Genomic DNA, 21469 nt, shown 5'->3' with positions numbered 1-21469 from the left:
GCCTCTGAGATGAGCAGACACACTGCAGTCGTCTCTGGTACTGGGAATGGTATGTTGAGGATAGAGAAGGTCCCTGCCTCTGAGATGAGCAGACACACTGCAGTTGTCTCTGGTACTGGGAATGGTATGTTGAGGATAGAGAAGGTCCCTGCCTCTGAGATGAGCAGACACACTGCATTCGTCTCTGGTACTGGGAATTGTACATTAGTGATAGAGAAGGTCCCTGCCTCTGAGATGAGCAGACACACTGCAGTCGTCTCTGGTACTGGGAATGGTACATTAGTGATAGAGAAGGTCCCTGCCTCTGAGATGAGCAGACACACTGCAGTCGTCTCTGGTACTGGGAATGGTACATTAGTGATAGAGAAGGTCCCTGCCTCTGAGATGAGCAGACACACTGCAGTCGTCTCTGGTACTGGGAATGGTATGTTGAGGATAGAGAAGGTCCCTGCCTCTGAGATGAGCAGACACACTGCAGTTGTCTCTGGTACTGGGAATGGTATGTTGAGGATAGAGAAGGTCCCTGCCTCTGAGATGAGCAGACACACTGCATTCGTCTCTGGTACTGGGAATTGTACATTAGTGATAGAGAAGGTCCCTGCCTCTGAGATGAGCAGACACACTGCAGTCGTCTCTGGTACTGGGAATGGTACATTAGTGATAGAGAAGGTCCCTGCCTCTGAGATGAGCAGACACACTGCAGTCGTCTCTGGTACTGGGAATGGTACATTAGTGATAGAGAAGGTCCCTGCCTCTGAGATGAGCAGACACATTGCAGTCGTCTCTGGTACTGGGAATGGTACGTTGAGGATAGAGAAGGTCCCTGCCTCTGAGATGAGCAGACACATTGCAGTCGTCTCTGGTACTGGGAATGGTACGTTGAGGATAGAGAAGGTCCCTGCCTCTGAGATGAGCAGACACATTGCAGTCGTCTCTGGTACTGGGAATGGTACGTTAAGGATAGAGAAGGTCCCTGCCTCGGAGATGATCAGACACACATTATTAGGCTCTGTTTGGAAGGATGGGCTCTTAGAGAGACGCTCGAAGGAGCGCAGACTGTGCTCTGGGGCTGAGGATGGTTTTTAGTGACAGAGATGCTCCTCCCTCTGGCAGGTGTAGACAGGCTGCTTTAGACCCTTGTGCTGGCAGTGATTTGTTGATATGTTTCTGCACACTAGGTTTGTACTCACTGCATTCTTTGTCCTTTGGCGCCTCCTGTCTGCTCAGAAGTGTCCCTGTGCCCTCCTCTGTGCCGGATCCTCCTGCAGGCTGCCTCATCTCCTCCTCTTCCTCTTCAGCCTCATCCACCTCCGTGATCTGGCACTCAGGCCGCTCTGCTGCCGCCGGGGGAGGGCTGTAGCGGGTGTTGGTCGCCAGTTCGTGAAACAGAGCAGTGATGTTGTGAAGAGAGATGTCCTGTGCAGTCTGGAGAGTTCACAACACTGATGGTTATTCTTTCCTAAAACCACAGCCAGATTCCCAAACATGCCTCACACGTTCCAAGCGAAAAGTTACACACGTAAAGGGAAAGATTAGATGACCCTCGAAATGTCATTTCACATACAAGTCACACCTTTGATTTTCTTGCAATTCTGTTCAACTGAACAATGTGTATTTCTTCTCACCAAAAGCACAATTTCAAACTCAATTTTTCTTTCAATAGGCACTTTTTTTCTTACTAACACATCAGCCCTCCTCGTTGCCTTTGAATTAATGCAAACCAAGCAACACCACTGCTATTGCTGCCTTTGAACAAGAAAACTCTACCTTTCTCGCCTTTGTACTGCATGGAATGGAGTCCATTTATTAACAAATATCCCTACATCCTTATTGGTTTTACCTAAATTGAATTAAAGCTAAGTAAATATTAATGTTGTTTTTCTTATTAAAGTTATTTCAGTGTCAATTTTTATTTTCAGTCCAAGCAAACAGAGCAAAAAACCTGCTATATTTTCTCTTTTTTAAAGACAGCAATACCTTTTTTTGAGTCTTTTTGGAGCACTGGCAGGAGTCGTTTTGAGGGTTTGAGATTAGTTATTTGGAGATGATACAGAACAGATCATATCAGGGAGGGTGGGAGGGGTGAGGGTCGGAGGTAGTGGAGGATTACTGTCCTTACTCGGCACAGATGCTTGCAGCACTCAGGGTTGGGAACCAGGACTTTGACCCAGAGCACAAGAGGTAAAGGAGAAAAGGGGGAAAGATGGAGGAGCAGAGAAACAGCAAAACATGGGCAAAGAGAAAAAGAACCTGCAAGAAGAATAGGATAAAGAGACCGGAAGTGAGGGTGGGGGAAGAACGAGAGATGGTGGAATCCAGACAAGGAAGCCTTGGTGCTCACAACCCCAACACTCAGCAGCATCACTGAGGGGCTCCTGCGCCTGCACTCATGTTCTCTTTTCAAAAATGAAGCACTGGAGGTCGGGGCTCAAGATAAGAGGTGAGGCAGACTTAGCCTAAATCAGGGAGGTGCTGATGAGTCATTTGCGTGTGATGGGAGGAACTTCTGGAACGGCAGTAGGTTGATTGAGGATCATGAGTCATGGACAAGGTGTGTGTTGGTCTTGAGATGTCAAACAGTAGTTGAAGTTGTGTATCATCATCATGGGGGGTAGAGCTGTGTGTGACCCTTAGCTTTGCAAGACTGGTTCCTTCTACAGGTCAGTGGAAGAGCTGCAGGTGGGCTGAATATTTGGAATAGCAGCATTTTGTAAAGGTTAAGATCATGTGGTGGATGTGCTCTAGTTCTGTAATGGTGGTACGTTCTTGCAATCAAAGGTGTGCGTCTCTTAGATTTGTGCATATAATACGTCAGTAGCCCTGGCAGGAGCAGATGGGCGGCTGAAGCTCTGAAAGGACAGTAAGTTCTTCTGATCAATATCATGGGCAGGGCTCCATATGAGCCTTCGTTCTGGAATGGCAGTATATTCTACAGGCCAAGGCCATGGGCAGAACCAAGTGTGGAGTTTAGTGCTGGAATAGAGTATATTCTAATGGTCAGGCTCATGAAGGGAGCATGTACTGGCATGGGAGAGTTGCACGCAGCTGAAGGCCCTGCCTCTTCTTGTAGTTGTGTGAAGAAGTACTTTTTAAAGGCCATTCTCAAATTTCAAATAAGGAAGGAAGGGGTAAGATGTTGGTTGTGAGCTTGTCCATAGCATTGGCGAAAAGTGTGATCCCTGGGGCTCACAAATCTGCGGTTAAGAAAAGACAGAAGTTGAACGTGCACAAATTTCAAGTCTCTCTGTAGGTGATAGGGCACAATCCTACACTAGAGGTGGTTCTTGCCAAGCACTTATAGGCGAGGCAGAGGATGCGGAATGACTGTAGCTCAAAATGGGGGACAAAAGTCTTTTGAGAATGCATGAGATGGGATTTTTTTCTTTCCAGTTCACGGATAACCAGTTCACCTGTGACATCAGGCATCTTTTGCATGTGAATAAGAAGGTTATTAGGATGGACAGCATGGGACTGTACAGTTGATCAGACAGCTAAAAACAGCATAATGTGGATTAAACAAAGTAAAGAGATGGATGCAAACACTCTCATGTGGATTGAAAAATGTGAAAGGGCAACCAGAGAAGAAGGCAAAAAGAGAAGGGTGCATATAGAGTATATATATACACAAGTACCTTTGTATGCACGCCATTGGCTGTTTTCATTAGGCTCTGTTCCTCTGACTCAGTTCCAAAGGCTATGAACGGACCAGTAGCAACGTCTCCCCAGTAACCGCGAGCAGGAACCTTCTCGCCTTTCTGGGCAAGGGAAATACATATATATCACTGAGAAATTACAGAATAACTCCAGTCAACTTTTTATCTTGCTAGAGAGTCAATTCGTGTATGAGATTGGCCTGTACAAATGGGGCTTTGGCAGCTAAGCATCCGTTCGGTGGGATTTCAAATATGGAGAGCAGGGGACTATGAAAATAGACTGTTTATACTGTTGCTCGTGATTGCACTCCTCTGAGACAGCTTTTTGAATGTAGGAAGCTAGGGATTGACCTATCCTGGAATGGATAAGTACGTTTAAGAATCTGTTGCTTGAAATCCCTAGATAAGATGCTATGCACTCTAAACTGAACCTATATACAAACATAGGGAGCTGCAGACCAGGCTACTCTACAATGAGCTGCTGGACCTTGGCCGCTTCCATCTAGGCACCTCTTGAAAGGGCCTGTAAATATAGGGTCCAGGTAATCGAGTACCAAAGAGACAGCCTGATAAGCAGGGAGCACTTATGGCCACGGTTCGCTGAGATGTGCATGCTATGATGAGAAACCAGTGACCAGATATGGTACTCTGAGTGTTTGCTGCTAGTGTCCAAATGTCCTCAGCATGAGAGGTTGGTGAGCAACCTCTTCTGAAAAGGATTGTAAAATCAGGAAACTGGTCACAAAGCACTCCTGGGATGGAGGTTAAAGAATTAAGGGGCTGGTAACCGAGCACATCTGCAATGAGCTTGTTTACACAGGGAGCAAGTGACGGAGCATCTTTGTGATGGGATGGCACACATCAGGACCACATGACTGAGCTCCTTTGAAATGATTTGTTAATTAAGGGTAACTGGTGACTGAGCTCCTCTGAGAAGGACTTCTGAACATGAATAGGTGATGACTGAGTTCCTTTGAGATGGTTGAACAGATAAAAACAGCCAGTGACCAAGTTTCTCTATGTCTGGCTAGCTGATAAGGAGAGCTGATGATAGCTCTATAGTGATGAGCTCACAAATGTCAGGAGATGGTGACAGATTCCTCAACAGTGGGTTTGTGGATAGAGGGCTCCTTTGACCAAGTCACTGTGTGATGGGCATTTACTAATGAACATCCCCGCCTCGGAGGTCTTGGGCTCAAAAAATTCCACGGACCTGATAATTCTCGCCTCGGTGCCTATTCCAATCATGGAGTCCCGCTCTGCAACTCTGGGCAATAGCTTGCTTAATCTCCACAACGGCCCCCACAACGCTAAGGATGCCTGGCCTCCACCTTGGGGGTGCCCACGAGTGGACGCCTCACAGGGAAAGCCAGGATGGGTTAAACAGCAGTATTCGTACAAGCGCCTTGAGACCCTTGCGGGTGAGTAGTGCGCTATACAAGTATCTATTTACTTTACTTTACTTACATTATCATACTTACAAGTCTCAGGAGTAGACCAGAGGCCAGCGATTTGTTAGGAAAGTCATAGATTCCTTCTCGGAGTTCAAAAGCCACTCCCTTCTCCCGCCATCTGCAATACTCTTGTCTACTTATTACGCCGGCCTACAAGCAGAGAGCCACATGGTTACATCACATTGTATTATTCACACAATCTGGCAACAGACATCTCTGGGTGTGCCCGTGCATGAGACAGCAATATTTATCTAGCTTCATGAATCAGCAGTCACAAGACTCCCACTAACCATCGATTGCCTGCTGGGTGATACAGAAATTGGCTGATAACACGAAATAAACCTGGAACGCTAGCAAAATGTCACAGCATCGAATGTGGGCTGAAGTATTAAGAAAAAAGAATCAAGTGGATTAACAAAAGCATAAATTCTATTTCGCTATGTGGCCCTGAAGTGTATAATAAAATAGGAAATTACTTCATTTTATTAATGTTTCATTCTGGATCCCCCACAGCTTGAATATATTCATCTCTGATCAAATTGTGCAAATTGTACCCTTGCTCGTTAGTGCACGTCTAAGTGGAACTTTGCTCAAGAACTTCATAAGGACCTCATTGAGCTGCTTGCCCGTGCTGCACTGAAGAGTGAGTCAATCATTTCCGAGCAAATCAGCCCTTCTTGTTTGGAAAATGTGCCGTGGGATCATGGATGCCGTCTCAATTCATACTCTGCAGAGTAAGTTAGACATTTTAGATTAAAACTTGAGCAATGTTTTGGAGTCTTAGATTCAAGTCTGCTCATGAATTTCACCATCTTAAATCAAACGTGTACAGGGTGCAGTCATTGTGAATTCAACTCTGCTAAGTTTGATGTAAGATGGTAGACTCCATTTTCATAGTGAGTCTGCCATCCTAGGTTAAACTGCAGAATAAATTTACCAAATTAGTGTAAATTCTACAGACTGAATTGGCTTATTATTTTAAAATCTTCACAGTGACACAGCTATTTTAAGAGTAAACTCTGCAGAATGTGCTGACCAGGTTGGGGTATTTTCCATACACTGAGTTTATTTATTTTTTTGTAATCATTTTATTGTCTTTATCATAGCATACATTGTTGAGACAATTAGCAATGGAAAAGATTGACATATTCAGAGCAGTTTGGCATAATACAATATTGCGGTAAGAAGTAGATGGTTCGACATATAGTCATAATAACAGTAACAATCAAACTACAGTCCACCACAGGAAAGAAAACAGCCCACATCATTGTACCTCGCCTCCCACAGGGAAATGAACATCACAGGGGGCGAACACCCGAGGCTCTCACCCATAGGAGAGCACCATTTTGTAAAAGGGTCCAAGTAGCGGGGGTCCACAAGGGTTGTGACAAGGCTGACAGACTAACACCGTGCATGGTTGTGAGGTGAATGCGAAATGCTCCCCTTCGGCCTGTAAGGCTTCTTGGAACGACTGCAGCTCATGCAGCATTCTGTCCCACCAGGTAGGCATAGGGACCCTGAACAGTCACCGGACCTCCTCTCTCCTTAGTGTTTTTACTTTAGCCCTACCCCACTTATGGGTCGCCGCACATCAGTGTTGGAGGCTCGGGATGACGCATGCCTTCCAATTCATTGCTATGGACCTACAGCCGATAAGTAAGCCTAAGTCCAGCAATTGATTGGTTGCATGTTGGGTTTTTTTACGTTTAAATGATCCCAGCATCACCCTTACCAAGGTGAGAAACCCCTCTCGGCCTGTCACTTCTGACACCGCCCCTGTGACCTCCTGCCAGAGGGCTGTTGGCGCTGGGCTACTCCAGAACATATGGGTCATATTAGCATTCGGTGCACCGCACCTAGGGCATAGTGACGAGTAGCCAAACATTTTATGTAGACTGTCAGGAGAAAGGTAGGAATTATGAAGTATATTGTGTTAGATGTATTGGCATTTTGCATTTCTGGATAGATACCTTCCTCAGATAGTTTAGGGCTTTCTCTCATTCCATAGCTGTCAACTTGCGCCCTATATCTCTTTCCCAGTATCTACGCTTTGCCTGAAGTGGGTCTATTGATGTGTTCACCTTTACAGTTTCGATTCTGTACATCAAGTTGCCTCGAACAGTGATGCAGTCATGTGTCAATGTTACATCTTGGTTTATTCAGAGTCCAGTGATATTCCACAGTGCATTTCCCTGTCTTCCAATTGTCGCTAGTGTCACCCATGTCTGTCGATAGCATGACTCACCCCTCGGTCATGTAGCTTCATCGTCAGGTCCCAGTCGTAGGCTCCTCTTCGAGAGTCGTACCGTGTGCCGAGATACTGCCTGTTTCTTAAATCCCACATCTTGTCGATCTGGAAGATCTTGGGATCTGGACTCCTCCAAAATTTAAAGATGCCTTCAAGCTGATCCCGCTCTTTAAACTTTAAATAAAATACAGAAGTGGACAAAACAGATCGTGAGATGAATGCGGATCTTGATAAATGTACATCAGTAGCACAGGCAAATCTGAAGACTATAGCCTTCTCTACTTGTGTCGTCAGACATTGCTTCCTATAATGAATAAGCAAACCATCAGGCCAGTAGGCACACATGGATCGCTTATGTGCTGTGTGTATTCAGTTCACTAATTTCATGGGCAACACTGAAACTCCCCCACACACTTAGATCTTACTGAAAAATGACCAGCCTAGCGCTCCTAAAAGCTAACAGCTGCATGAAATAACACTTCCTAATGGTTGGAAGATAACACTCTTAAAGGAATACAGGAGCCGAACGGTCTGGTGGTACGGGTACAATAGTTTAGCACTGAAAAGGGTAGATGTGGTGAGCCCAGTTCTAAAATGGTTGCCAGCAGCTGCCATTCAGGACATGAGCTTCATATATTCAGGTTGTTTAAGGTAATAGGAACACTAGATTAAAAGCACAGGGCCCCCAGTACTGCAGGTCCCCATCCCATGCATCGATTCAAAGACATAAATAAAAGTTTCAGGGCAATGGATGACAGGCAAAACTCACCTAAAAATCAAAAAACTAGTACACATTAATGAGGGCCCACTATGAGCCCCTATGTCCTTTAAAACCGCTACTACTGTTACCCGACTCAGTACTTAACGGTCTGCACCTTAGCATCCTTGGAAGCAAGGTTGGATTGGTATCAACCAACAAGATTTAAAACCCTGTCTAGGAGTTGCATTAACCAACTGAGCTAACTTCATGGCTTCCTAAAGTCATGAAGATCTTGAGGCGTTCCGGTTATTATCATTTTCCAATTACAAGGACAATTCGCCGTTCCTTAGTAATGATAAAAGAATGAGCCGCCTTTACCGTGGTTTGGAAACACTGTAAACCGTCCCTTTTGCCTAAAGCTTAGCGGGGCGTGTATGTACCTCGGATCCCTGTAGGCCGCAAAGATACCAGGTGAAATAATTAGCATGCGAGACATTTATCACTGTAGGATGTGGCACTGTGATCATAAATATGTGCATATTTAATGAGATAAACCTGCCGGATATGGAGCCAGGAAGGACGAAATGTGATTGCACTGAGATGAATATGTATTGAGATGGCAATCCAGGCGGATACCTTGTATATCATGCAGGTAAGCATGGAGTCTTTTTTTAAGTTCATGTATGTACACCCTGAGAGGAGCTTCGAAGGTCAGTAAGACAGCTGAGGTCGAGCATTCATTTAAGAGGTGGTGGTGGGGGGGCAAGGGGGCTAGGGAGGGGTATATGTAGATACCTGTGAGCCTCGAGACCTGTGTGCAAGCTTCTGTGTAATCCGGTAAAGATCTCGACTATTAGATGTATATAACGTGTTTTTCAAACGCTTATGCTTGTTTTACTCACAGGAGAATTGGTTCAAGCAGAAAAACTCTGGCGGGAATGTAAAAAAATAGTTATATGACGTTGCATGTTCACCATGTAGTTTGAGAAAATGCGCGCGCAAAACGTTGAACGAGTCACACAGGTCTTTTGCGCACGAGCGCACACCAATTGTATGTGGATGCCCTCCATTAAAACTCGAAAAGCAAATGCGAAGAGATAATCTCGTGCCTCGCGCTGAGAAAAAAAAACATGAGTCATTAAAGCCCAGGGCTAATCAGAGGTTTGAATCATCGTCAGGTCGATAAAAAGGAAGAATACCGTTGAAGTGGGAGACCAAGGGCGCCTTTTACTTACTGCGCCCACTGGCCGCGAGCCGGTAGCTACAAGGGCTAAGTAAATATCACATAATTACTATTATTATGTAGCGCTTCCACGGCCTACAGTCCCCGTCATTTCCTCCAAGGGAAACCAAATTACAGCGCAAAACACACCACACTAGCACAAAATCTTTATAAAAGCAGTTAGAGAAAGAGAATAACCTGCTTTAGTGTCTTACAATCTCATCATTTTTAAAACAATATCAGTTTCTGGGCCCTGGGCAGCCGGAGAAGACCGCAGAGGATTAAAAACAAATTAAAACCGGTGGAATTGGAATCTGGACCTTTGAGGGGGTGGTTATTGAAGTTATGAACACTCACATCAACAAAATAACCGACGGCCACCTGGACCTATGCTACAGCTATATATGCAAGGAGTGTTACATTTAACCTACATACGATGGTTCTATGTAATTGTTAAAGGTATGGGGCATTGCTTTGCCTGTGACTGTACCACACGCTCACACACTGAAAGGGCTCTACTAAGGGTGTAACGTGAAGTGATGGGCTCCCTATACACTTTAATGGGGGCAATGTCACTTTTTAACTTTTTTCAGCTATGTAACTCTTAGAAAAGAATCGGGGTTTGGCCTGATACTCCTACTGCATCCGGGCAAGAAATCAAATGTAGAAACAAAGTATGGTGGAGGAATAAATGAAAAAAACATATTTCTGTAGGGAAAAACAAATTCATCCCTATCAATGAGTATTAGATCTCTGACCTTCTATCTTTTTTAGTGACTCAGATACCAACTCCAAGTGTAATATCTAAAAAAATACTTTATCTTAAGCTATGTAACAGCCTTAGCCAGATGAAGGGCCAGGCCCTCCTTGAACCAGAGGAGTTGCCTCATGGAGGGAGCTCCTCTGGGGTCCAGTTCTGGGATCTTCCCTAACCCCTTGTGAGTGTGCCTTGCCCCTTAGTGCCAGAGCATTCCCTGCCTCTCAGTTATGTATGTATATTGTGCTATAAAGTGCTGCCACTTCATAGTGCTGGCGTTATTGTGGTCAGTTTGCCAATATTACTCTTCAGCATTGGTATTTTTCACAGATCACATGCTTCAATTATTCCCCAATGTCAGACTGGAAACCCTCGGTAGGTAATGGTAACACAGCAGTATCTGAATGCAGCAAAACAATATTGAAAACTGTCGTACATGACCTACAGCCAGTCCATTTTATCATTGTGTCTTGAACCCTGGCTTTGTGTTTCAACCTTCCTCAGAGGCGCCAACTGCGAGATTTCTGAAGCCAATCCGAAGAACAATGAGAAGCTTCCTGAATGAGGAGGAGGTTGGACACAAGTATATCTACAAACTTCAGTCCTGGTAAACCAGTGTCTGCTTCAGGTACGTGGAAGGGGAACTTTCCGGTGTTACAGACAGGTCTGATGCTTTCACACCTTTGGACACAAGCTGTAACTGCCTGATGTCCAACTCCCGCTTGGGACAATCTGCATCTCATCCGCAGGGGTCTTCAAACTGGGGGGCAGGCACCCCTAGAGGGGCCTTAAGTGGTCCCTTGGGGGTGCCAGGCTTTGACCAAAGGAATCATTATGCTCATAGCAGTGCTTTGTTTTAAGCAGTGGGGGGAATGAGCAGCAGTAAGCCACCATGTAATGGGACATCACTAGCTTCTATTGTCATTTATATCCTAGCTGGAAAAAATGGTAACATAATTTAACTGCAAGGTTTAAATATGTCTCGTGTTTAAATATTTCGAGAGATATTTTAAATGTTGCCAGTTTAAAAGAATTGTGAAAAATCAGAAGGGGGGGGGGCGATACATTTATTTTGTTTACAGGGGCGCCGCAGCATAAAAAAGTTTGAAGACCACTGGTCTAGAGCATCTGGCACATTGTTTTGAAAACCTGGCACATGCTCTACTGCCAGTGTGAGACCATGCTTCAAGGCCCAGTGCCAAAAAATCTGACCTTCAGGCAACAGCAATCGCAATCTTGTCCCTCTCGTTTTCTGCTGTAGTAAAGTGTAGTCATACGGCCTGTTCTAATTAGCACACGTTGTGCAATTAAAGGCAAACAATCTTTTAGGGCAAACCAGAATACTCTAAATTAGGGATGTTTATATAAAGATTCTTTTATTGAGGTGTCCAAAGACTGCTTGTGGTGGGATCCTGTAAGTGAGCACCCCAATCTTTAAATGAGCCATTTGTTGTGAGATGATATCGAGGTAAAAATCTTGACTTGCACAGATGTGCTCTCAGTGTTTCCACCAGGCCAGGTCCTATTTGATTACGATCCTGAACAAAAAAAAAATCTACAGAGCTGCCATACATCTCTATTAGAAAAGCGTTAGGAAAGCGCAGGCTGCTTTCTATGAAGAAAAAATTGCCAAATCCTCCAATTCGTCCAGGGAACTCTTTAAAATTTTAAAATCACTTACCACCACAGACCAAGGGCCAAACAGCCCCCAACACTCCAAAGACAGGTGTAATTGCCTGGCCACCTTCTTTAAAACAAAGTTGAAAATATTTATAACTTTTTCCAACACAAACCCACAAGGATTTTAGGAAATACCCCCACCCCACAAATTGAGTCCCAAATTGAAGCACCTTTGACCGTACCAGTTCTCAGGACCATACCCTCCACAAACTCAGACCATATTTCCGCTTTACTAAAGAAAATCAAATCAGGATCCCCTTTGGACCCAGCCCCACCACACATTCTTGCCCAAGGAGGGGAACCCGTCCTCACTCAATTAGGGAATCTCCTCAATCTCCTCAAACCCAGCCGAGCTTTCAAACTATCTCCCAATATCACTCTTGCCCATAGTGGGCAAGATGGCAAAAAAACATGTGAACACCACAATCTCCGCCTTTCTCGAAAACAACAACGTCATTCATCAGACACAGATGGGGTTTAGACCCAAGCACAGCACAGAGTCAGCACTGTTAGTGGTCACTGAAAAACTCAAAGCCATCCTTGACCAAGGAAAAGCTGAAGCAGTGGTGCTCCTAGATCTGAGTGCCGCATTCGATACAGTAGACCACACAGTGCTAATCCAGAGGTTGGAAAGGGCTGGAATTGGCGGAACAGCCAAGGAATGGGTTGCATCATTTCTGAGTGACAGGACCTTCCAATGCGTGGAGGCCGGGTTCAAGTCAGACCCCTTTACAGCACCTTGGGGAGTGCCTCAGGCCTCTTCCTTGAATCCAACCCTTTTTAACATTTACCTCAGTCCCCTAGCTCATATCATCCAGGAATTCGGCATCTCCATCATGTCATATGCGGATGACTTGCAACTAGTCTTCTCAATTTCAGACACCCTTAACTCAGATCATCGGCAGCTTGTTCCCTGCCTTGAGAAAATTGGATCCTGGATGGCGGACTGCAGACTTAAGTTGAATGGCAAAAAGACGGAACTGATGATCCTGGGAAACAATTTCAACCCTCGCTCAGAAATTCCGTGGCCAACTAGCTGGGGACCACCCCCTTCTCCCAAACCAGCCATAAAAAATCTTGGTATGTGGCTAGACCAAAATATTACAATGGAGACACAGGCCAAAAAACTATCCGGTACCTGCTTTGGGTTACTACGCCTGATTAGGAAAATCATACCCCTACTTCCGGATGATGCGAGGACAACAGTAATCCAGGTCCTGGTGATCTCGAGGCTGGACTACGGAAACCCCCGCTTCCTTGGGTCTCCCAAATACGTAACAAACCGTCTACAAACTGTTCAGAACGCAGCAGCACAACATACCTAGACGCCAAACAGTTAAATCAAGACTGAAGGAATTGCATTGGCTCCCGGTCCAAGCCAGAATCAAATTTAAGTCCCTCAACCTGGCTCACCATGCCATGCACGGAAGGGGTCCGGCACTCATTCAAAACCTGGTCGCCCACTACACACCCCACCGACAGCTCAGGTCCAGCTCAAAATTTCTCAAGAAAGATACCACAATAAAAAGAGCCAGATGGGGTGGAAGGTCTTTCACCCATCTGATACCCACGCTCTGGAACAGTCTAGATCCAGACATCCGATTCACCCAAAAAGAAGCACAATTCAGAATAAAATGAAGACCTGGCTCTTTCCCCAAGACTAACTGCTCACCCCTCTATCTGATTCATGCAGTGCTGAGATGCCTAAGGGAAGTCACGCGCTCTACAAATCCCATAAACACAAACATAAATAAACATTCCTGAAACGATCTGGATATATTTTCTGAACATCTCCAGCTAAATTTGTAAGTCTCTCTTCCCTCTTCTGGGAAGGAGATGCTTTTAGAGGCTCTGTACAGATGTATGACCCTGGGAACAGACGGTGCAATGACGAGTAATGGCTGATTTCTTTTCATCAAGAGCATGGCCCAATATTTCCAGTAATCCTAAACCTATCTTGACTGCTGGTATGGAAATACCTTTACTCCCTATCTTCTTAGGTATGCAGACACTGGAGCTAAGCATTTGAATTGGTAGATCAACTATCAACAATAAAACTCATACAGTTTTGATGCCGAAGATGTCTAGGTAGATGAAAATAAGCATCTTGAAGGTCCAATGATGCTAGGTATTCTAAACTTTATTAACTTGTTTAGTGCTCTAAAACCCAACATGGAATGCTGCTATCAATTTTTCTTCTGAACAAGGAAAACTTGGGAGAGAAACCCCTGATGTTTTGGGACTTTTATTGCCCCCTAACGGAATAATTCGGTTATTTCTCATTTTAGAGCCTCAAAATGTAATATTCTTGTCTAGGAGATGTTGACAGTGGTTTTGAGAGGAATACGATTGTGTTCTTATACCTTACTATGTCTAAAACCCACGAGTCGGATGTGATTTGTTGTCAGGCTGAAAAATATGTACAAATCTTCCTTCCTCCACAAGCATGCTAAGCAGGGATTTCTGTTGAAGGATACCAAGATCTGGCGTGTCTATATTCATTTTTAGGTCTCGCCTACGCAGCGCGCATGTGCTGCTTAGGAGGACCTTTAGTCGTCGTTCTGCTCTTTTTTGAAGCACATACTCGTGCTTGTGGCGGCATCCACCTTGCGGGAGCAAGCAGAGCGCGCCACAAGCATGAGTATGTGCTCCAAAAAAGAGCAGACTGCGCACGCACGCACCACTCGCGGGCTCACCTCCTGCTCCCCCTCTCTCACAACAATTAACTTTCGCGGCTGCGGGACCACGCTTGTGGTTTAGCACTTGTTTTATTTTGAACTCCAAATTGATGTAACTGCTCGATGACACTGGTCTGCCATGCTAGTTGCCTGTGACTTACATTTTGCGTCATTGTTTGGCGATGCAAGTGGCTCCCTTAGTGTACATTATCCTGGAAGTTTATTAAGGTTGAAAGTGAAGCTCTCGTTTCCATTTTAAACATGTACTGTACCTTTACAACAACCAGAGCTTAACCGCGTTTAAGCTGTGCTTCATGGTGTTATGTTCTTATCAGCAAAATACATCTGGTCTCCCTAATTCTGATTGGCCCGAATGTGGAATTATTGTATCCATTGGCTAGCGATCACTGCCCTGGGTTTAAAGGATTTCGTTGGTTGAGTCCTTATAACATTTTTGAACTTAGACATAAATTGCGTTATATGTGTATGTTACAAACAGCTCACCTCTTTTGAGAGGTGTAATAGCGTTTGCGCCATTCATGGCAGAGAGAATGTGATCATCACAGAGAAATGGGTCAGGTGCCACCCTACCCGGCATTGGTTATAGATAGTGCATGCCAATTTGCTCAGCACACGTTCATTGGTTAATTACTCTGTTTGGTCACGACGGATGATGTTCTTCTGATTTAGCAAAATGTGCATTGATAGATTAGTTGTGTATCTACACTGGGCGCACTGTTCAGGGAAATGGCCACTTAACGGAATTTGGTGTGCCTGCCGGCAGTGAAAATAGTTCCTTTAGCCGTGTTTGTACACCATATAACCGACATGGCGAGGTAGCTCAATGGCACAGCGTGCGCTACGCATGCATGAGACCTTTTGTGGTTCTTGCCAGTGTCCTGCCCAGTTCTCGATTTGATGGGGGGGTGGGGACAGGTGGGGGGCATGGAGTCTGGTGCTCGGCACCTGCACTTATGACAGTCTGCCACATGGTGGCACTGTCTAATTAAGAGATGAGCACAACAACAGTTGCTTATTATTTCAATATACCTTGGAAATGAGTACTACCTGTCGCCCAAGCAATTCTCATAGCTCTGAAATCCTGGAATTATCTGAACTGTCACACTTGTAGAAGTGTGATGGTTAGTACTTGTGTTACTCTCATTCGCAGCATTCGGCTTTTCATTGCAATGGGTGTTTTTTCAACTTTGAAAAAATGAATATGGTTTTATACGCAGTAGGCCTGCGAAGTAGACAGGCAAATATTCTATCACGTGAATCATGGCTAAGAGAGTTAAATGTTCGTCTTTGGACGCCTGCTGCCATCTCAAGCCCCCTTGTTCAACTCCTGGAGGGCCTAACTCAGCATGGCATCGTTACCAGGTAGGCAATCTAGCATCATTAAACTGGATAATAATAACACCTTCCAATTACAGCACTTAAAATGGCAGGAATGCAGTATGAAATGTTATATTAAAAGTGAGTTATCACAGATTGAGTAGTTTTTCTCTTTTATTTAAATTGGCATGCGTCAAACATGTTTTTGTAAATGAGGTCTCAGACAAGTTATATTTAAAGTTGTAAAATAGTTTAGCACAATAATTTTTTCCATGGTGCATATTTTTTGTGTACATTTTTGTTTGACACAACCAATCTTGCTTTTATGCTTCCGAATGTATTTCGCATATAGTTAGGGATCATTATAATTTATAAATGTTATTAATTGTTACATCGTGCACACACGTGTTCAGTATTTTATACCGGGACCACTGTCATTAAGGCAAGCTGAGCTCACAGCATTTTCTTAGAGCGCTTGTTCTAATAACAAAGGGTTTAATATTCATTAATAATTTCTACAAGTTTGAACAACTTGCACATATAGATTAAAATCTCTTCTTTAGTGGCAGACAGTCATGTTACATCAATCCATATTGTGGTACTGTACACTTGCAGCTAAATTGTTTATGCTGCAAAGAGTTAGGCATATTCATCTAGTGGACAACATAAAGGTAAAAACTTGTTGCCGTTGACCCAAAACAATATGTTATGGGCGTCGGGCTACAGGAATTCCACATGCCTACACACTCTCAGGCATTTGTGTGCTGAGATAGGTGAGAGAAACTTTGTGCAGTTGCTGATGATCCATCACACTTTTGATTGACCCTAACGGGAAGTTGTGCGTGAGAACTCTGCAGTAGAATAAAAAAAGTTAACATGTTTTGCTTTGTGTCCCATTTTGGGATTTTTTTTTGTTGGTACTTGAAGATTAAAAGGGACATCTATGGGACTTCTGAGAATGTTGCGCATGTTTTTGCTAATTTTATTATGGTGTGACTGACGTCAGGGCTATACTAGCCTCAATGTGAAATAGCAAAGTCTCCACTCAGTGCAGTGTAATCCTTTGTGTAAGCAACACAAAAAGATGATGGGCGGGATGCTGAGGAGTGTCAAACATTCACACCCAGTCACAGATCTGGGTTAAATCCATCATTTTTTTGCTCACCAAGTTACCCCAGTTCGGGCCCAGCCATATGCAAATCAGTCTTGACCCTGATCCCCATGGAAACAGTCCAGCCTGAATTGCCAGGCCAGGTTAGGCCCTTCCAAGAACGGACATGCATTAAGGGACTGGTTACTGGGTATCACCCCTCATCAACCAGGCTAGCTTGAATCCAGTGGCACAGTGAGCATAGGACCCTCGTCTGGGCATACCTTTCCCTCTTAAGGTGACTATAGCAACACAAAAAAATGATGGACGGAATGATGAACATTATCAAACATTCACCCCTCAGTCAGAGATCTGGGTTACATCCATTTTTTGGGGTCACCATGACACCCCAGTTTGGACCCAGCCATATGCAAATCAGTCTTGACCCCGCTCTTCATGGGAACAGTCCACCCCGAATTGCCAGGCCAGGTCTCCGTGAACCAGGCAAAAAGCATCCTGGGACTGGTTTCGTAGTATCACCTTTCATCAGCCAGGGTAGCTTAAATGCTGTGGCATAGCAAGGACAGGACCCACATTTGGTCATACCTGTTCCACTTAGGACACCAAATGCGAAAAGAGCAAACAATGGACGAAATGTTGAACAATGTCAAAACACTTCGATACCCCGAAACAGGTTTCCATGTTTGATTCATTATTCCAAAGAGCCCATTGGGATGAACCCTTGTTAAATATATTATTACTGTGAGCACAGCTGTAGTTTCTGCTCCTTATAAATGGTAACCTATTTCATATACTTTTTTTTCGCTTTTCACTGATCTCGTGGAAAGAGAAGACTTGGCTTTCGAGAGATTTTCAAAAACTCTCATTGTTTCTGTTCCTATATCTGTACCGTTGATCCAAAAATATATTTCAGATTTCTCCACTAGAGTGATTCATTTGTAATTTTACATTTTAAGTAGGCAAATTAGTCAATGAGGTACTCTGAAAGCTGACATTCAAGTGTCAGCTTTCAGAGCACCACAAGGATGTTCCTTTTCGCATAGCTCCAATGCTTTTCCTCTTTGTTGATAGTTGTATGACTTTCCCGACTTTTACTTGTCATTCTCATGGTACAAAATGCAAGCGCATCCAGCATGCATACATCTGGAGCCATGTTTACATTCTCAAACGTACATTAGCCTGTATAATGGAACTAACATTGCAGTTGTTGAATTCTTGTAGCCTCTCATGCTTTTTTAGGTCTCGGTAATATCCGGTCTGCCGAAGGCAGACCGGAAGTCCGAGAATTAATGTTTCTTAGTGGAACTATTTGTCCCGCCTCAGTTTTTGCTTCTCTCCCATTGGCTGGCTTCCTAAACGGAGGCCAGCCATTGGAGGAGAGAGCCGTGCCTCCGAATAGGCTCTGTCTTTTTCGGATTTGGGGGCGTAAGTTTTGCTGTTCTTTAGACAGTGACGTCACCCGTCACTCAGGACAGCAAAACCACGCCCCCGAATCCGAAAATGGTCGGAAGCTTGTTTCTCACTTATGCTCTCTCTTATTGCTCCCTTTTCGCTTGATCTCATCTCTGCCTCGCATCTCCTTTTTACTGCTGTTTTCTTTAGCCCTCCCTCACTCTTGGTCCAGAGTCTGACGTATGACAGCCTTGAAATGTTGGCTGCAGCCAATCCGTCCGTTCTGCTTTTGCTGCGTTAACCTGTTGGTGACAATGCAGGCTTTTCCTCCGCGTGCTGAGCGGACATCCTGGGCAGCGCCGGAAACTGGGCATTATTTCACCTGCGTGTGGATGTTTTTCCAAACCCACTCACTACAAGTTTGTATCATAATGTTATTTCTGCATTCACAAGTCAGTCTCCTACTGTGCGCGGGGGCATCTAAAGTGAAGGTAAATGTTCCAGAAGCCCACACAGACCTGAAACTGGAGCGGAGACCGCTCTGAATGTTAATGTCCTCTGATCGGTTCTTGGATACTGCGCCCTGCTCTGGTGGCCACCTGTGAAGTCTGTGTCTCGCCCGAAAGACGCATCTTGCATGTGGTGTGTCTGTCTTGAAGCTACCCTGCTGCAGCAGTTTGGCCAGGGCTAGCTGCCTTATCAGGAATGTTCTCTGGTGTTGCCACAAACAGACTGCACTCAGATGAAGATAGATTTTTTAGGGGAAAGATGGTCTTGCCCTAAATCGTGTGGCTGATGGATTTGTGTTTGTTGTCGTCGGTCTGTCGAGGTGCTATGGAAGTCACCCTTTGTCTGCCATTTCTAGGGCCCGCTGTGAGTTTCAGCGCGGCCTGCGCACCTGTTGTTTTGTCATTAGCTGCTGGCAGACTGTCACTTTACAAGTCTAGCGTCATTTGTCGCTGTGGGCGATCGGAGCCCTGCTTGTCCGCTGCCGGTGGCGAGGGTGGCTCTCCTAGTGCCCAGCCCGGCCTGGCAGCTGTCGGGTTCAGGGGAGTGGCAGGTGGGCCTCGTCAATGGGGCTCACAGACAGTAACGTAAACACTTAAAATAGCCCCCACTGCTTCAAGCTACGCGAAGGTGCACAGGCCTGAAAAGTGAAAGTCTCGAATATTTGAAGCTAGGGAAGGAGGCCCAAAGAGTCTGGACTCTCAACCAAAATAAGGCTGGGCTCGCTGGGTCACGTGTGTAGTTTTGTGCTGCAAAAGGCTCACCCCCTTTAGGAACATCCAGTGATATGGCAGTGCTGAAGCCCAGTCACACAATCGAACCCTATAACCGGGCACACAACAAACTCAGATGCCACTACTGGGCATGTTACCCCATCTCAGACGATACAGAGCAGCTGTCACAAGCTTGCTGTGCGAGGGCTACATGTTTAGAACCTGCTCCATTGGACATAGGGTGGGGCCGGATTCACCTCTTAGTCAGAACCTCAAATACTGCTGTACCAGCAACAGAAAGACAAACCTTTAAAAAAGACCATCGATAGTGGGTTTGCACTTAGTGCAGGACTTGGAAAAGTTTTATTTGCACTATAGTGAATTCGATTGTTTTCTTTTTCCTAAATAATATAGCATTGCGTATTTTATACTGAAATGTTACATATTAAATTGGTTTTTCGATTTGAGTAATAGATATTGATCATGTCAGTACAGGGTGATGCAAAATTACAAGAACGGTAGGCACTATTAGAAGAGGTCACCAGAGTGCAACAATTACCTAAACAATAGCCTCTTTGGTAGGGAAGGAGGAGCACCCAAGCAGCAAAATATAATTTACCTGGAGTTACGAAAACCGTGCTCACAAACTGACTCGTATTGCTGTTTTAATAACACACAGTAGCTGTTTTAACGCATGTGCATTTGCTCCTTGGCGTTTGCTCTGTTTCGAAGTATTTTTTGCGAAGGAAGTGATGTGTCTGTGTGTGAATGTCCATTGCTTATTTGTTTGTTATCTTATTGCGGATGCTCGCCAGGACTTTAGGAATGCCGTCGCCCACGCATCCAGGCAGCAGGGGAAGCCGGTGATCGAGGACAAGATTTTGAACCAAATCCTCTACTACTTACCTCAGCTCTACGAACTCAACCGGGATGTACTTCGAGAACTTAAAGACAGGATGGCCCACTGGTCAGAGTGCAGAGTAGTGAGTGCAGAGTAGTCAGTGCAGAGTAGTGAGTGCAGAGTAGTCAGTACAGAGTAGTGAGTGCCTAGTAGTGAGTGCAGAGTAGTGAGTGCAGAATAGTGAGTGCCAAGTAGTGAGTGCAGAGTAGTGAGTGCAGAGTAGTGAGTGCAGAGTAGTGAGTGCAGAGTAGTGAGTGCAGAGTAGTGAGTGCAGAGTAGTGAGTGCAGAGTAGTGAGTGCAGAGTGGGTGCAGAGTAGTGAGTGCAGAGTAGTGCGTGCAGAGTGCAGAGTAGTGCGTGCAGAGTGCAGAGTAGTGAGTGCAGAGTAGTGAGTGCAGAGTAGTGCGTGCAGAGCGCAGAGTAGTGAGTGCAGAGTGCAGAGTAGTGAGTGCAGAGTAGTGAGTGCAGCGTAGTGAGGGCAGAGTAGTGAGTGCAGAGTTGTGAGTGCAGAGTTGCGAGTGCAGAGTTGTGAGTGCAGAGTTGTGAGTGCAGAGTTGTGAGTGCAGAGTTGTGAGTGCAGTTGAGAGTACAGTGCAGAGTAGTGAGTGCAGAGTGCAGAGTAGTGAGTGCAGAGTCTGAGTGCAGAGTAGTGAGTGCAGAGTAGTGAGTACAGAGTAGTGAGTGCAGAGTAGTGAGTGCAGAGTAGTGTGTGCAGAGTGCAGAGTAGTGAGTGCAGAGTAGTGAGTGCAGAGTGCAGAGTAGTGAGCGCAGAGTGCAGAGTAGTGCGTGCAGAGTGCAGAGTAGTGCGTGCAGAGTGCAGAGTAGTGAGTGCAGAGTGCAGAGTAGTGTGTGCAGAGTAGTGAGTGCAGAGTGCAGAGTAGTGAGTGCAGAGGGCAGAGTAGTGAGTGCAGAGGGCAGAGTAGTGAGTGCAGAGTGCAGAGTAGTGAGTGCAGAGTAGTGAGTGCAGAGTGCAGAGTAGTGAGTGCAGAGTAGTGCGTGCAGAGTGCAGAGTAGTGCGTGCAGAGTGCAGAGTAGTGCGTGCAGAGTGCAGAGTAGTGCGTACAGAGTGCAGAGTAGTGAGTGCAGAGTAGTGCGTGCAGAGTGCAGAGTAGTGAG

The 21469-nt window shown here is 45.2% G+C and overlaps 1 protein-coding gene across 1 annotated transcript in view; it reads right to left on the bottom strand.

The window, feature by feature from the left end:
• DNAAF3 (dynein axonemal assembly factor 3) overlaps positions 1–21469 on the bottom strand; it is a 181903-nt gene that overhangs the window by 49483 nt on the left and 110951 nt on the right. The window contains exons 5-8 of the mRNA XM_086928685.1: positions 7353–7529; positions 5135–5257; positions 3633–3755; positions 1191–1425 (exon numbers count right to left, since the gene is read on the bottom strand). Of these exons, the coding sequence (XP_086784811.1) occupies positions 1191–1425; positions 3633–3755; positions 5135–5257; positions 7353–7529 (658 nt within the window). The remainder of the gene's footprint in view (positions 1–1190; positions 1426–3632; positions 3756–5134; positions 5258–7352; positions 7530–21469) is intronic.

The sequence above is a fragment of the Lissotriton vulgaris genome, chromosome 7, assembly GCF_964263255.1.
Source record: "Lissotriton vulgaris chromosome 7, aLisVul1.2, whole genome shotgun sequence".
NCBI lineage: Eukaryota > Metazoa > Chordata > Amphibia > Caudata > Salamandridae > Lissotriton > Lissotriton vulgaris.
Note: the sequence above shows the minus strand (reverse complement) of the source record. Positions and strands in the feature narration are given on the sequence as shown.